The 16,407-nt window shown below is 32.2% G+C and overlaps 1 protein-coding gene and 1 non-coding gene across 2 annotated transcripts; both read right to left on the bottom strand.

Moving 5' to 3' along the window:
* Positions 1–11,670: 11,670 nt before the first annotated feature.
* LOC125861931 (uncharacterized) lies at positions 11,671–15,573 on the bottom strand. The gene is made up of 5 exons (XM_049541849.1): positions 15,343–15,573; positions 14,572–14,695; positions 13,238–13,472; positions 11,959–12,084; positions 11,671–11,838 (listed from the first exon to the last, which is right to left on the bottom strand). Exons 1-5 carry the CDS (start codon positions 15,417–15,419, stop codon positions 11,717–11,719), a joined length of 684 nt encoding a protein of 227 aa, XP_049397806.1. The 5' UTR covers positions 15,420–15,573; the 3' UTR covers positions 11,671–11,716.
* TRNAM-CAU (transfer RNA methionine (anticodon CAU)) lies at positions 15,527–15,611 on the bottom strand. Its single transcript is given in 2 exon segments — positions 15,527–15,562; positions 15,574–15,611. It is a non-coding gene; the product is annotated as a tRNA-Met (tRNA).
* Between the last annotated feature and the right edge of the window lie 796 nt (positions 15,612–16,407).

Below are 16,407 nucleotides of genomic sequence, written 5' to 3'. Positions count from 1 at the left end.
ACCTCCGAATGATTTCTTTGTGAAACCTTTACGGAACTCTCTATAGAGTGTTGGGGAGCGGTACATACAACCTCACCCATGGTAACAATCTATTTTTGGCATTTAGGGGCCAATTCACATGAATTAGGTGATTTTCACAAATTTTCGTGTGTGTTAGCCCATAAATATAATGAGGATATGGTTTCAGGACGATATCTCTGTGAAACCTTTACACAACCCTTCATCCCTTCATAGGGAGTTGTGGGAGCAATACATACACTTTTACCATATTTAGAGTTCATTTTGGATCTTTAGATGCCAATTTACAGGAATTAGGTGATTTTCTTAGTTTTTGATATGCGTTAGCACATGAAAATTTGTGTGATATGGCTTCGGGGTGATTTCTTTGCGAAACCTTTATGGAACCCTCTATTGGGAGTTGGGGGAGTATTACATACATTCTCGTCATTTTTAAAGTTCATTTTGTGCATTTAGAGGCCAATTTACATAAATTATGCAATTTTCTCAGTTTTTCGTGTGTGTTAGCCCATGAATATTAATTTGGTGATATGACTTTTGCATGATTTCTTAGAGAAACCTCTACGGAACCCTCCATAGGGAGTTGGGGGAGTAGTACGTACAATTTCTTTATTTTTAGAGTCCATTTTGGGCTAGTAGGGGCCAATTTACAAAAAATAGGGAATTTTCTTAGTTTTTCACTTGTTAGCCCATGAATATTTTGGTGATATAACTTCTGGATGATTTCTTTTTGAAACCTTTACGGAATATAGGGTTTAAGGCTTAGGGTTTTAGGGTTTAAGGTTTAGGGTTCAGGGTTAAGGGATTAGGGTTTAAGGTTTAGGGCTTAGAGCTTAGGGTTTAGGGCTTAGAGTTTAGGGTTTAGGGATTTAGGGGTTTAGGGTTTATGGTTGAGTTTATGGTTCGGAAGCCATATCACCAAAAAAATCATGGGCTAACAGACACAAAAAAATGAGAAAATCTTCTAATTCCTATTGAGTGACTTGTAAATGCTAAAAAATGGCATTGATCATGGTGAGGCTATTGGAATTGTTTCCAAGGTCCTTACAAATGGTTTCATAAGGGTTTAAGAAAAAAATGTCTGGAAGCCATATCACCAAAAAAAATCCATGGGCGTTTACACACGAAAATCTTAGAGATCACCTAATTCCTATTGAGTGGCCCCTAAATACTAAAAACAGTGATGTGGATCATGTGAAGCTATATGAATTATTCCCCAGGTCCTTATGGGTGGTTATGTAAAGGTCGTATAACTCAACAATTTCAAATTAGTTGAAGTCTAAAGCTCTACCAAAAGAACAACTTCCTTCAATATAAAACTACTCTATTTTGTATAGTAAATTAGTTGAAGACTTAGAATGTTTTTCTGTCTCAATTCTCTCTTTCACTATCCAATCCAAGGATTCGAAGAAGACAAGAACGTCTTCTCGAGGACTGTGATAGACAATTTGCTTGTCTGATAAAAGAATAATCTCATCAAATAAATTGTAGGTCTGGGTGCTAGTTGCAAGAGAGATATCACAATAGTTCCATTCAAGATTTGCACAAATAGAGATCTCATCACACAACTTACAATATTTGTATGTTAAGGTCGAATACATAATCAGCCCCTCAAATTTATGCAATTTATTTTCTTCATTTAGACACCTTGATTGTGGCTACGACCTATTGGCCAGTGAATCTCCACGATCAAAAATGTAGAAAAACCTTTGCATAAAAAATAACTTGGTCAGCCAATATGGGTCAGCCTTATGTTTCTATTTTGCATAAATAAATAAAATGACCCATGTGACCAAGCCAATTATTTAAAAAAAACACTTTTTAGGCAAATTATAAAAGGAAATTACAATGAATAAACTGAGATGTACTATTGCCTCTATCTCAATTATGCATCTTAATTTCCTTTTATAATCGGTCTCAAAAGGAATGCTACACAAGAATTGTAATTTAATATTTTGTTCTAGTTGATATCTACGTTAAAAATTAAGGACGTTAAGTAAAAAAACTTCTACCTATTAATATATGTGGTTACCATTATTTTTTCTCTCTTTTACACCTAATTTCAGGAGGGACTTCAATTGAATTTCTTTCGTGAAATGTCATGTTATACAAGCAAGGTAAGAATTATTTTTCTATATATATAAATAAATTAATGAATCTCTTCATATGAGCAAAGTTTTTAGGGCACATATGTGACAAATGGTGCTAACCGACCACCCAACCATGTGCGTTTAACACCTAAGTAAGTTTTAAGTAGTAAAATTGTAAAAAAAAATATTTACACAAATAGGTCGTCACTTATAAGGTATTTATGATAAGTATTACTAATTGGTAATCAAATACAAATGATAAGCTAACATGTCATCATTGATGAACTTGCATTAATAGTGAAAACAATAGGATATATACATAAGTTAAACCAGTTTCAAAATCATCAATAGAGAAAAGTGCGGAAGGATTCATGTTTATAGCATTTCATTTAAAATGTAATATAACAGAAGTTCAACGTTTAGTCTAGTTTAATATCACTCTTATACTAAAATATAACAAATACAATGATAAAACACAACATTGTTTGTTTCTAGTATATAACAAACAAGAAATGAGACGTCTGAGACATGCTTCTGCATTTTATACAAAGTTTATCCGATAAACATTCAAAACGAAAATGTCAAGCTCATCGTCGATCCATGCATTCCGAGTTCATGATATTACTCATATACAGTACATAAGTTACAACTTTCTGAAAGTTGAAGAACATCAAACAAGTTAAGAAAGCACACCTATAATATTTCACATGAACAACAATTTACATCATCTAGCTTGAACTTTGAAACACAATATACTACAGCCTACAACAATTTTGTATTCATCATGTATCTCGTCATATTGAAAGCCATATCTAAATAAGGTATGACAACCCCATATCGGTTTAACTCCCGACAATATTTTACCCTGAGGGACATATATAAACTAACTTCTTTTTCTGAAATCCTATCAATATGTTTATCAAATCGCTCCATTTGATATCCAAATCATTCATAAAGTAAGGAAGGCAAAGAATATGCACAGATTTTATTGTATACCCACCTTAAAATAACCTTATGGTTGTTGTACAATTTGTCATTTGCTGATGAATTAAGATGATCATAGCTAGAGATTAAAGGGAGCCATGATTTTGAAATAGACTTGTATTGTAACAGAGATTTGATAGGAAGCTTTAAGAGTATCGTCATGATGATTTTTTCAGGAAGATGGAATGGATATTGGCGATCGATTTTTGAAGCTTTAGATTCCGTCATTGTTACTCAGCAGATTTTGTGGTTGTTTAGGGTTTTATATTTTGAGAGGTTTTACCCAAAATTATCCCTTGAGTATGTTTATTTTTATCTTTTTAGTGTCTAGTGAAGCATCTTTGATCCAATTACCTCGAAACTAACGATGACTATAAAAAAAAATGTAAATATTGACCATTTTTGGATTGATCGATTCAGTCGATTTGATTTAAACTTAAAGATGTTTAGGATGATATGTAAAGGACAAAATAGGTTTCTGGAGCATTAATAGCATAACAACCTCAAAGGAAGATTTGAATTTATATAAGATCTTTTAAAATGTAATAAAGCAGATCAACATTTATTCAAGCTTTATATCACTCTTATACTAAAATATAACAAATAAAATGAGATATGCTATTAAACACCAAACAAGAATGTCAACTGCAATTAGCAGTTGTAGAGACGTCTGAGATATGCTTCTGCATTCAATAAACATCCATAATAGATATATCAAGCTTCATCGTCGTTCTATGTAGTTTGAGTTTGGATTACTCATATACACCTAAACTTCGACTTTATAAAAGTTCTAGAATGCCAAACAAGTTAAGAAAGAACACCGACAATTTTTCACATGACTAGTAAAAAATTATAGCACTAAAATGTGTCACATGCCCTGGCCTGCATTAGCATGTAACAAACATCAAATCTAATTAAATGAAAATTACTCTTTTGGGCATATGCATACATAGTGAAGTACAATAGTTTGCTGACATTTCAATCTTAAATAATTAGTACAATAGATCTGCGTCTTATTGAAAATGATAAATATAAGATTATTTGAACATTTTCCAATTCCAATGAATAATAAATATCATATTATTTACATATTCCCGATTCAAATTAATAGAGTATTATCTAAAAGGATCTAATCCAAGTCCTTTTCTCCCCTTGGGCATGGTAATTCTCTCCATCCTTGTGACTATTGCAGTTTTGCTTCCCAATCTCGTCTCATTCAAACCTTTTGTACTTTCATTATAATGTTTGTATGAGTGAAATAAGAAATGACCATTAATTCACAAAAGAAGTAACAAAAAGAAAGAAAAAATGTCAGAAAGTGAATTAATTGTGTGCATATGCAAACACATTGAAAATAACGATGATTTTACATTCATCATGTAACTCGTCATACACATTAATTAAAAACAATAGAATTGTTTATTAATCATGTATAACTCATTAAGCACATTGAAAATAACGACACTTATATATTCATTATGTACTCATCAAGCACGTTGAAATTAACAAAAAATATATATTCATCATGTAACTCATCAAGCACATTAAAAATAAGGATAATTTTATATTAATCATGAAACTCAGCATACGCATTGAAAATAACAATTTTTTATAGCAAATTGGACTCAATGTAATTTCTATCAATTTTTTACATTTTCTAATGCACATACATAATTAACTCCGATTTACGCCAACAAAACATTTGGCTACTATAATGAAAAATATTGTTACAAAAAAACATAATATAAAAAATTTGCTCCAACGAACATTTGGTCGTCATAGTGAAATGTTGATATTGAAGAGGCAGAACGAGTGTGGACTTCCAACCTTGTTACTTGCCTTATCCTTAGCCTGTTGAAGCAAGTCTCTGAATCCCGAAAGAGAAGCATTAGCACCCCAGAAGAAAAGTTTGGTCTCCTAAATTCTTAGTTGGTGTATATCCAACTAGCTAAATAGATCTAGAAAAATAGAAAAGTTTTTGTGCGATATGTGCATAACTTCTCCATTATCTTCCACTCGTTTGCGGAATTCAATCAACCCTCATGATAGCCATGGAACCCTAGGAAAGTTAATGTTTAAACATTCCCTAGTGACCACAAAGGGCCACGATTTGCAGGCAGGACTGAAATTAAGACGGTCTTCAATTAGATCTATGTATCTAACTAGTAGAACCAATAGATCATGTTGAAGCACCGATCAATCGGCCCTTTCTTTAAGTATCAAGCTCCGGCTAGCAAAGAGATGGAACCGAATCATTACTTTGAAACATACCTGAATTACAACAAACCTGAATTGCAAATGAGCAACTTTGATAGTATCGAGGTGATGATTTATGGGAAGGGAAGAAATTCTCGTTTTCTTCCATAGTAGCTATGCAAACGGCACAGAAGAAATGAATGAGGTTGTGTTAGGTTTAGTAGGGTTTTTATAATTGAAATAATTACTAGGATGGTCCCTTTTCAACAATTTTTAGTCAAAATTATCCAATATTTAGATGATATGTTTATTTTAATCTTTTCAATATAATCATATTCATATTTAGTCCCCCACCTTTGATAAACTAATAGAATAGACCCAAAACCAATAATGACTACAAAAAAACATGACAAAACCAACCAATTCGGCCGATTTGATCCAAAATAGGAAATTAAAGATGTTCAGAATTGTATTTAAAGGTCAAGTAGATTAATTGGACAATTTTAGCTTAAAACTCTACTTTTTGAGATAGCAATCAAAGTTTAGTCATCAAAAATATATAATTAAAAAGTAGTCAATCTTACTGTAAAAATTAATTGTAATATCTCGCTTAAACTTACTTTTTTTTTTTTTAATCTTTTTAGTCCCTAGTGGAGCTCCTTTGATCCAATTACCTCGAAACTAAAGGTGACTATAAAAAAATATAAAATTGATCATTTCTGAATTTATCAATTCAGTCGGTTTGATTAAACTTAAAGATGCTTAGGATGATATGTTAAGGACAAAATAGGCTTCTGGAGCATATATTAATAAATTTATTATTGGTATTGACCATATTTATATATCTCTTAAAGTTTCAGATGTGTAGGTTAATGGATAATATATATATATGGAAGCTCCACATTCCTAAAAAAATTAAATATTTTGTATGACTTGTTAGACATAATAAACTCATATCAAACGAGCTTAGATTCACTTGGAAAATAATTGAGTTACATAAGTATGAACGGTGTGACTTTAGTGTGAAGGACTTCTCACATATTATCAGGGCTTGTCCAAAATCTAAACAGATTTGTTATTAATTCATCTCGTAGATTAAAAATGATGTTATCATGAATACTAAGTCAATGCTTGAATGACTCAATGATATTATAAACAACACCTGAAAACCCTTTTATAAATATCTAGTGAAGATCAATAAGGCTACTCTTTACGCATATAAGGAGGGAGGTAAACTACTGTGCGTTTTTTTTAAGAAAATGAAGATATGTTATTACTGCTCAAAGAAATGGAGCTCTTTATCCTTGCTGATTTCAGCCATGCAAAATTTGAAAGGTTTTAAGGTAGCTTATCTATATGTAAATAAATTAATGAATCTCTTCACATGAGGAATAGTTTTAGAGTAACAACGTAACGAAGGTGGATAAAAAAATAATTTAAGTTGAAAGTTTGAATTTCAAACGTGATATTCTTGAATTGGATTGTTAGAATTCATATACATATCTCTGCATGACCACCATAAATATGATTATGATGCTAATTGAAAATCAAACTACGGTGACACATGTGGAGTATCCTTGTATGGGTGCATATCCATATTGCAATCAAAATGAAATCTTTAAGAGAAATTAATGTGATTTGAAAAAAATCACAAAAGGTTGCTGATAGCAGTTGGTTAATTTTCGATAAGAAAGTATATGCACATGAGAAAAGATTATCAAGTTAGGGAGCCTTAGCTTAAAGTCAAGGAGTGAGAGAGACAAAGTTAGGTGTCGGATAGCATAACACACTTGCTTCGAGTACAGAGGCGACTAGGGGTGGTAACCTGGCCGCCACCCATCAATGTACATTACACATTAAAAAAAAGTAACTATAAAAAATGTTTGTACAAGATATCATAAGGGAATTATAGATATTTATGAAGAGCTTTTATTCCTTTTAAGATCTCTTTTCTTCCTTTTAGAAATGTGGTAGCTAGATTTGGATATTTATTGTTGCAATGACCTTGTAACAAATTCCATTCAACACATATTTGCAAAAGGTTATTCAAATTTCACCCATATTTATTAGTTGGGAAATCTGGTGTGTGGAGAAGGGAATTAATATTTAAACAATCGAAATGGACTCTTTGGTAATCACTAAAATGTTGAAAAACATGAGCACTGCTAATCTAAAGCTGAAAAATGGCATATATGATACTAAGAGGTGTTAGCAATGTTAATGTCAATGTCAACTTCACTCATTGTTATCAAGTGGCTAATATGGTGGCTAATTGCTTTGTCAAGATGGTCTCTACTAATGTAAATGAAACCTATTTTTTCACTTGGCAATCTCTTCCTCAAGAGATCAAATGTTTAATTTAACTAGATAAGTGGCAAGTACCTTTCATGAAGAAAAAAAATGAAAAAATGTATTTATTTTTTTGTAGGCTAAGAATTGATTTGATATTTTGATGATGAAGAAGATTGTATAGGCCACTCCTTTCCCATTCTTTTTGTTTTGAAGCTTTTTATGATGTAATATGTTCGATANCCCCCCCCCCCCCCCCCCCTCTCCAACAACTGTAACTTTTTGGATTAATCGAATTGGTAAAGGTCAAGACTAATCCCCAACACCAAATGAATCACAACCCTAGATGATGGCTTATAAAAATACGATAATATGTTACAAATGTATCTAACACATCATTATAGACACTAATAGTATAAACAACCTCAAAGGAGGATTAGAATTTATAAAAGATCTTTTAAAATGTAATAAATCAGATCAACATTTATTGAAGCTTTATATCACTCTTATACTAAAATATAACAATGAGATATGCTATTAAACATCAAACAAGAATAGCAACTGCAATTAGCACCTGTGGAGACCTCTGAGATATGCTTTTGCATTCAATAAATATCCATAATAGATATATCAAGCTTCATCGTCGTTCTATGTAGTCTGAGTTTGGATTACTTATATACACATAAACTTCGACTTTCTGAAAATTCAAGAACAAGTTAAGAAAGCGCACCAACAATTTTTCACATGACTGGTAAAAGTTTATAGCACTAAAATGTGTCACATGACCTAGCCTCCATTAGCATGTAGCAAACATCAAATCTAATTAAATGGAAATTATTCTTTTGGGCATATGCATACATAGTGAAGTACAAAAGTTTGCTAACATTGCAAGCTTAAATAATTAGTCAAGTAGATTTGGGTCTTATTGAAAATAATAAATATTAGATTATTTGGACATTTTCCAATTCAAATGAATAATAAATATCATATTATTTAATTTGCATATTCTCCATTCAAATTAATAGAGTCCTATCTAAAAGGATCTAATCCAAGTCCTTTTCTCCCCTTGGACATGGTAATTCTCTCCATCCTTATGACTATTGCAGCTTTGCTTCCCAATCTCTTGTCTCATTCAAACCTTTTTGTACTTTCATTATAATGTTTGTATGAGTGAAATAAGAATTGACCATTAATTCACAAAAGAAGTAAAAGAAATATTTTTTTTCTAGAAAGTGAATTAATTGTGTGCATATGCAAACACATTGAAAATAATGATGATTTTACATTCATCATGTAACTCATCATACACATTAAAAACAACAGAATTGTATATTAATCATGTATAACTCATCAAGCACATTGAAAATAACGACAATTATATATTCACCATGTATTCATCAAGCACATTGAAATTAACGAAAATTATATATTTATATATACTAGTTTTGACGCAAGTATTTGACGCACGTGTGTTGCACATAAATATCAAACCATGCACTACACTATTTTTAAAAATAATGTGAATATTATTGAATAAAAAAATTAAGTATACATTCTTATAATTACTAATGAAAGTTAGTAACACTTAAAAGCTCTTGATTACACCTTCTAAATATACTTTCTCCTCCCTTCCCCATAGTGCATGAACCCTAGGCAAGTTAATGTTTAAACTTTCCCTAGTGGCCACAAAGGGCCACAATTTGCAGGCAAGACTGAAATTAAGATAGTCTTCAATCAGATTTATGTGTCTAACTAGTAGAACCAATAGATCATGTTGAAGCACCGATCAATCAACCCTTTTTTAAGTATCGAGCCCTGGCTAACAAAAGAATGGAACTGAATTATTACTTTGAAACATATCTGAATTACAACAAACATGAATTGCAAATGGGCAGCTTCGATAGTATCTAGGTGATGATTTATGGGAAGGGAAGAAATTTTCGTTTTCTTCCATAGTAGTTACGGCACAGAACAAATGAATGAGGCTATGTTAAGTTCAATAAGGTTTTATAATTGAAATAATTACTAGGATGGTCCCTTTTCAACAGTTTTTAGTCAAAATTACCCCTTATGTATATACACATGTTTATTTTTATCTTTTAAATGTAATTCTAAGCATATTTAGTCCCTATTCAAACTGATAGTAGTTTGACCAAAAATGTGCTGTTAAAAAGTATAAGCTCATCCTTAATGAAAAGTAATATTTTGATAAAAATATTAGAATAATAATAATGATAATATATATATTAGTTTTGACGCACTGCANTAATTGAAATAATTACTAGGATGGTCCCTTTTCAACAGTTTTTAGTCAAAATTACCCCTTATGTATATACACATGTTTATTTTTATCTTTTAAATGTTATTCTAAGCATATTTAGTCCCTATTCAAACTGATAGTAGTTTGACCAAAAATGTGTTGTTAAAAAGTATAAGCTCATCCTTAATGAAAAAGTAATATTTTGATAAAAATATTAGAATAATAATAATAATGATAATATATATATATACTAGTTTTGACGCACTGCACGTGCATTGCACGTGAATATCAAACCATGCACTACACTATTTTTAAAAATAATGTGAATATTATTGAATAAAAAAATTAAGTAAGCAATTATAAAACAAATGATAAAGTATAAGTTCCTACGAATAGTGAATGTAAACATTCTTATGATTGCTAATGAAAGTTAGTAACTCTTAAAATCTCTTGGTTACACCTCCTAAATATACTTCCTCCTCCCTTCCCCATAGTGCATGACTTAGTTATTATTGTATTGTTGGAGTTTGATGTATTTAGTTGGAGTATTATATTAATTTAACATTCACGCTAGGGAGTGTTCAAATTTCACTGAACTTTTAAATTGTCAGCGTCTGTAAATCAAACTTGAGTTTTTAAAAAGAGAAGAATAGAAAACATAAGAAAAAAATCTTAGTTTAAAAATGTAAGGAAACCCCTCTATTTAAAGTTTAAAAAATGGTAGTATGAGCGTGTGCATATTGTTTCTTATTAGAAAAGTCACAACCCTTATGAAAGGTCACAACTCTTTGGAAAAGTCGTAACCATTCAATGTGAAATGATGTATTCTTTTAATATAATATAATATAAAACATAGAAGATATACTAAATTGAGTTTTATAAGAAGAAGAACAACAATGTAAAACTTTAAAAAATTGAGGAAACCTCTCTTTTTATAGCCAACAAAGGGTAGTGTATACAAAAAATTCTTATTATTCCTTATCAAAATTAAAGTCACAACCCTTTAGAAAAGTTACAACCCTTCAAAAAGGTCACAACTCATCGAAAAAGTCATAACTCTTTTGAAAATACACAACCTTTCAGAAAATCCACAACTCTTCGAAAAAGTCGCAACTTTGTAGAAAAATCACAATCCTTCGGAAAGATCACAACACATCGAAAAAGTTATAAATCTTCGAAAATGTCACAACCCTTCAATGTGTAAAGGTGTCTCCTTTTAATATAAAACAATATAATATAAAAAAAGAAACATAATACAATAAAAAAAATAGGAGATATACTACCTTTGGTGTTTTATGCTTGTGGTATTATAATAATTTAACATTTAAGTTAAAAGGTAATATACATTTGTCTAATTTTTATTTGACTTGAAATTTTAAAAATAAAATAGACTTTTAATTTAAGGATATGTAGAATATATATATATCACGAATAAAATAATATTTTTTTCTCCACTTACCTTAAACAATTTCTTAGAGGATTGGGTATTCAGTTTTATTCAGGAGTGACAGCAAGAACATGAGCCTAGAGAGGAAACACTTCACGTAAATTGACTTGTCATAATTGTTTCGTAATAGCTACTTGTGTCATGCATATTATATAATATATAAGGTAAGCTTTAACAATACTTATTTTTACCCTTTGCATGAGTTTTTCTTATTGATAAGAAAATTAGTATGTAATAAAAGTAAATAAGATTGCATATCTTACTACATCAAGAATCTCAACAACAACAATCTATCTACCTCCATGAAGTAGGGGTAAAGTCAGCGTACATTGTACCCTCCCCAAACCCCACCTCTGGGATGGGATTACAGTGGGTATGTTGTTGTCGTTGTATCACAAAAATACAGTCTTTTCTCTCCTCATATCTCTTATTTCAGTGCCATTCCAATCCCCCTAGAGTTGTAGAACCCATTCCTTCCCATACTTCACTACAACCCACTTCTTCATTATCAACACCTTCCATGTTGCAATCCCACCAGCCACCTCCATTTGCATCTGAAAGCAGAAAAAGATGATATTTTCCATTTTTATGAGAACTTGCATTTCGAAGTACAGTAAAATATGTTTTAGTAGAAGAATGTTTTCGTGAAAGATTACGATTTTAAGTAGACTTACAATGATTGAAGAGAGTGCTAGGTTTTTCAATGTTATCAAGCATTCTCACTTTTTTTCTAGGCTTTTCTGCTGAACCTTCTCCAAGAACGGCCAAAACCTTTCGAGCTGATTGGTTTCCGCTGCTACCTAGAAAACCATTAAAAAATGTCAGGGCTAAACAACAAGAATTCATCGATCACTTCCTGAGAAAATACCACATTCTATATATGATCCATGAAATCCAAGAACATGAAACATTTTGGGATATTCGATAATATTTTCCATGTAAGAACTCCAGAGTAAATGTATTTGGATTAACCAGAAAAGTACTTTATCTAAACATGGGAACTAAAATAAATGGTAGTAGTTATTCTCAAGAAAACCAATATATCAAGCACTAGTAACAAGATATAAAAGAGTTGTGTATTTAAGTGGTGGATTTTGAATATTTTCATTTTGTTACAACAGCAAGACTATGGAGAGCCAAAATTTGAACTTTATGGGTTCTAAATTCTAGGATAGTGATATAAGGTGTTAGTAACTGGGTCGAAAATTTAATTTGTGTATATAACGAGGTTTGGACTAAAACCACTAGATTCGGCAAACCTGTATACATAAACTTCTAGCTCAACCCCTGGCAAAGAGATCCTCAAACATTTAGAATCTAGAGGATTTACATCTGTTTTGGGAAGTACTGGATTAACGCTCTTTTTAAGGGGCTTAAGAAATGGACAATGATTCTATCTTGTGGGATCACGCTGGGTATGGTGTTGTTGGCGTTGTAGGAAATGGACAATGATCTTATTCAAGGTATCGTCTTACAGGAAATAAGAGAAGAAAAGCCATTTGCCTTTTTCTCCATGTAGCCAACATTGAACTCTCACTCTCGATTTGAAGCAAAGCTCTTAACTTAACTCAAGCGGAATAACCCCTTTGGCTTCTAGAGTTGAACGTTTCTCCAAGTACAACAGGGCATTGGAAATATTAGTGGATACTATATACATATGTAATATCAGCTTTATAAAAGGAGAAGCAATAGCAACTAACAAAAGATCGCATTGCAATTTATGATCAGCAGCTTAGTAGCTTGGGGAAGCAAGGTCAAGAGACACAAGAAGCCATACTGATTAGCTTCTTGTTTTACCGCACATGTATGTTAGTTACAGAAACAAGCTTAGATACTCAGAAACGAATATAACCAAAGGCAATCTCATGAAAGCTAATTCATCTAAGAAAATATGATGAGCACAACAAACATGTGAACAGGTCAACCCATTCATTTTCTGAAAGAATGACTAACCTTCAATAAAGCCTCTTTTTCTTGATGTTCTGACATTATCGGTGACGGAAACCTCACGGAAATCATTAGGAGCAGAAACATCTTGGTTCTCTTTCATGGTGTTCTTGTATTGTTCAAAAATAGCATCAAGAGCACATGGAATTCCTGTTTCTCCATCTTTCGAACAATTGAATCGTCCCTTCACACACTTACTTGTGTCTTTACTACAAGTTGGCACCGAGAATTTCTTGTTTCCCTGCAAACGTTTAGGTCCCATTTATACTCAAATCAAATTAGGTAAATTATTGTACAAGTAGAGAAATTGCACACCCTGATATGGGAAAACCTATAATAATTTCTACAGGCCGCTCAGGAAAACAGTTCCATGTTCTAAATACATGCAAATATAGAACAGCGCTTATTGCAGTTTTATAGAACACAGGTGATATAAATGACAGAACTTAAAACTAAACTACAGTTTAGATCCTTTCTAATATTTGACATTGGTTGAAGCCGGTAACCTCGTCACCTGTTCCAATTATATACTCGAGTCTTCAGGTGTTCCAAAAGAGAAATTTAGCTCAGACCAAGTGACCATATTTAGTCCATCATTGAAGGCATTAAGTGCACTTCCGTGAACAAAGTCTAGAATCAACAAGAGTTCATAGAATGAGGAACATATGCATTCTTAAAAGAAACTCTTCAAATTTCTCTACACACATAGTAATGTGACCGAGCCTGAAACTGTGGATGCAGGTCCATCCACTGGCTTACATGTGTTGTAGTGGCCTACAAGTTCTACATTCAGTTATAACAACATACTCAGTTTAATCCCACAAGTGGGATCTGAGGGTAGTGTCTATGCAAGTCTTACCCCTACCTTGGGAGGAAGAGAAACTATTTCCGATAGAAGTTCTACATGCAGCTACAATGAGAAATTTTGAAACAATGGCAACAAACGAACAGGACACAAAATTTCCAGCTCTACAAATATTTATAATCTTTCTTGGGATCCCAACAGAAACTTTTTTTTCATTTCTAGCATTTCCATGAGAACACAACAACAACATACTTAGTATAATCACACATATGGCGTCTGTGGAGGTTAGTGTATACATAGACCCTACCCCTACTTTGGAACGTAGAGAGGTTGTTTGTGATAGACCCTCAGTTTTCATGAGAAGACAGAAACTAAAATACGACAGCATACTCAATGTAATCACACAAGTGGTGTCTGAGGAGGGTATTGTGTACACAAACCTTATCCCTACCTTGGAAGGTAGAGAGACTGTTTCCGATAGACCCTCAACAACTTCCATGAGAAGACAGAAACTAAAATAATTTAGCTTACTTACTGGAACTACTCCGGGCAAAACAGGACTTTTGTGCAATTTTTTGCTGAGGAAATCAGATAGAGATATGCTTGAACCCTTTTGATTGGAACCTCTGCTTTCCACTTTCTTCTCACAACCAGTAGACCTTAACAAAGCACAATAAATGAACAACAGATCAAAAATTACACCCAGAAAGCTAAAAACAGAGAGATTATTTAACACGAAACTGAAGTTCGTTCATAGAAGCTAAATTTAACACCAAAAGCGAAACCCCAGATCACAAATGAAACAGAACAAGTTAAAAAAAACAAGAAACTCAACCAAAAATGTGGATTTTAAGCAACAAAAGAGAAACCCCATATCACAAACGAGACCCAAAAAGCTCAAAAACAAGAAATTTAACCAAAAAAAGTGAATTTTAAGCAACAGATCGAAACCCCAGATCACAAACGAAACCCAACAAGTTGAAAAAACAAGAAATTTAACCAAAAATGTGATTTTTAAGCAACAAAAACGAAACCCCAGATCACATACGAAACCAAACAAGCTAAAAAAACAAGAGTTTTAAGCAACAAAAATGAAACCCCAGATCACAAACGAGACCCAACAAGCTACAAAAACAAGAACTTTAACCAGAAAATCTGGATTTTAAGCAACAAAAGAGAAACCCCAGACACAAACGAGATTCAACAAGCTTAAAAAACAAGAAATTTAACCAGAAATCTGAATTAAGCTACAGAAGTGAAAGCCCCAAATCCCCAACAAGTGAAAAAGTAGAACTTCCATTCTTACTGATTTGGAGAACGAAAGAGAAAAGTTGAAGCAATTGACCGCTGTCCCAATGGTAGTATTTCAGGTTGCTTCTTCATCTTCTTCACCAAAATTTTTCTTCAAAATGCGATTTTGGGCCAATTTGTACAGCAAATTTGGCGCATAATTTGAAATTTTCACCAAAAAATGCGGAAAAAAAAGATAATGGGGTGAGAGAGGCTCGAACTCTCGACCTCAGGATTACTCAGAAGCTATGAGACCTACGCGCTAGCCAACTGCGCCACCACCCCTTTGTTGCTATACCTCAGCGGTAGAATATTACCTTGACATAGTGAAAATCATCCGTTCGAACCTATGTATATAACTATAAATACTTCTCTTTATAACGATTAACGAACTTTTAAAGAAATAATATCAAACAAAGTAAAACGAAGGAAGTACTAATGTATTCAGGATTCACTAATTAATTATTAGTCCATTCACGAAAGGACTAATTGTGCAAAGTAAAAATACACGAGGGGCAACATGGAAACATGAAAAAGAATATGAACCTTGTGGTTTGATAGATAATATCTTCCGTATGTAATTAAATGTTTCAGGTTCAAGTTCTGAATATAATTTTTTTTTAATAAGAAATGATATTTTCTATAACGCAAATCCAAATTAATCAGAGATATATAGGTGATATAATTTAGCTTTAATATGAATATGAAACACCGAATAAATTCATGATGCTTCTCACTTTTCCCATACTATATATATGAGAAAGCTTTGCAAAACATATATCTACATATATAGTATTAATAATATTTTCTAGTTCTATAAATCTAAACTTTTTAATTTCTTCTAGCCCCCTAATATTTCCCAACTTGGAAGTTCCATTTGGTTCATGGATATTCATGGCAAAAACAACTACACAACCACAAATTCTTCTTCTTTTTTTCTTTCTGCTACTACTCATGAACACTTATTCTTTAGGATTTAATGTAAGAGCCCTTCGAGACTACTCTCCAACAACCAAAAAATCCACTATGCAAGTTCTTCCGAAAAAATCAACTACTACCACAACCACCACTACTGTCACTA

The sequence above is a fragment of the Solanum stenotomum genome, chromosome 4 (assembly GCF_019186545.1).
Source record: "Solanum stenotomum isolate F172 chromosome 4, ASM1918654v1, whole genome shotgun sequence".
NCBI lineage: Eukaryota > Viridiplantae > Streptophyta > Magnoliopsida > Solanales > Solanaceae > Solanum > Solanum stenotomum.
This window is presented reverse-complemented; position numbering and strand designations above follow the sequence as displayed.

What these genes read in the sequence shown, in the direction of transcription:
- LOC125861931 (XM_049541849.1), bottom strand. Translation starts at nt 15,419, where the DNA reads ATGAAGAAGCAACCTGAAATACTACCATTGGGACAGCGGTCAATTGCT. An exon ending in CTCTTTCGTTCTCCAAATCA is followed by an intron (nt 14,696 to 15,342) that starts GTAAGAATGGAA and finishes TGCTTTGTTAAG; the next exon opens with GTCTACTGGTTGTGAGAAGA. An exon ending in AAAAAGAGGCTTTATTGAAG is followed by an intron (nt 12,085 to 13,237) that starts GTTAGTCATTCT and finishes ATGGTTTTCTAG; the next exon opens with GTAGCAGCGGAAACCAATCA.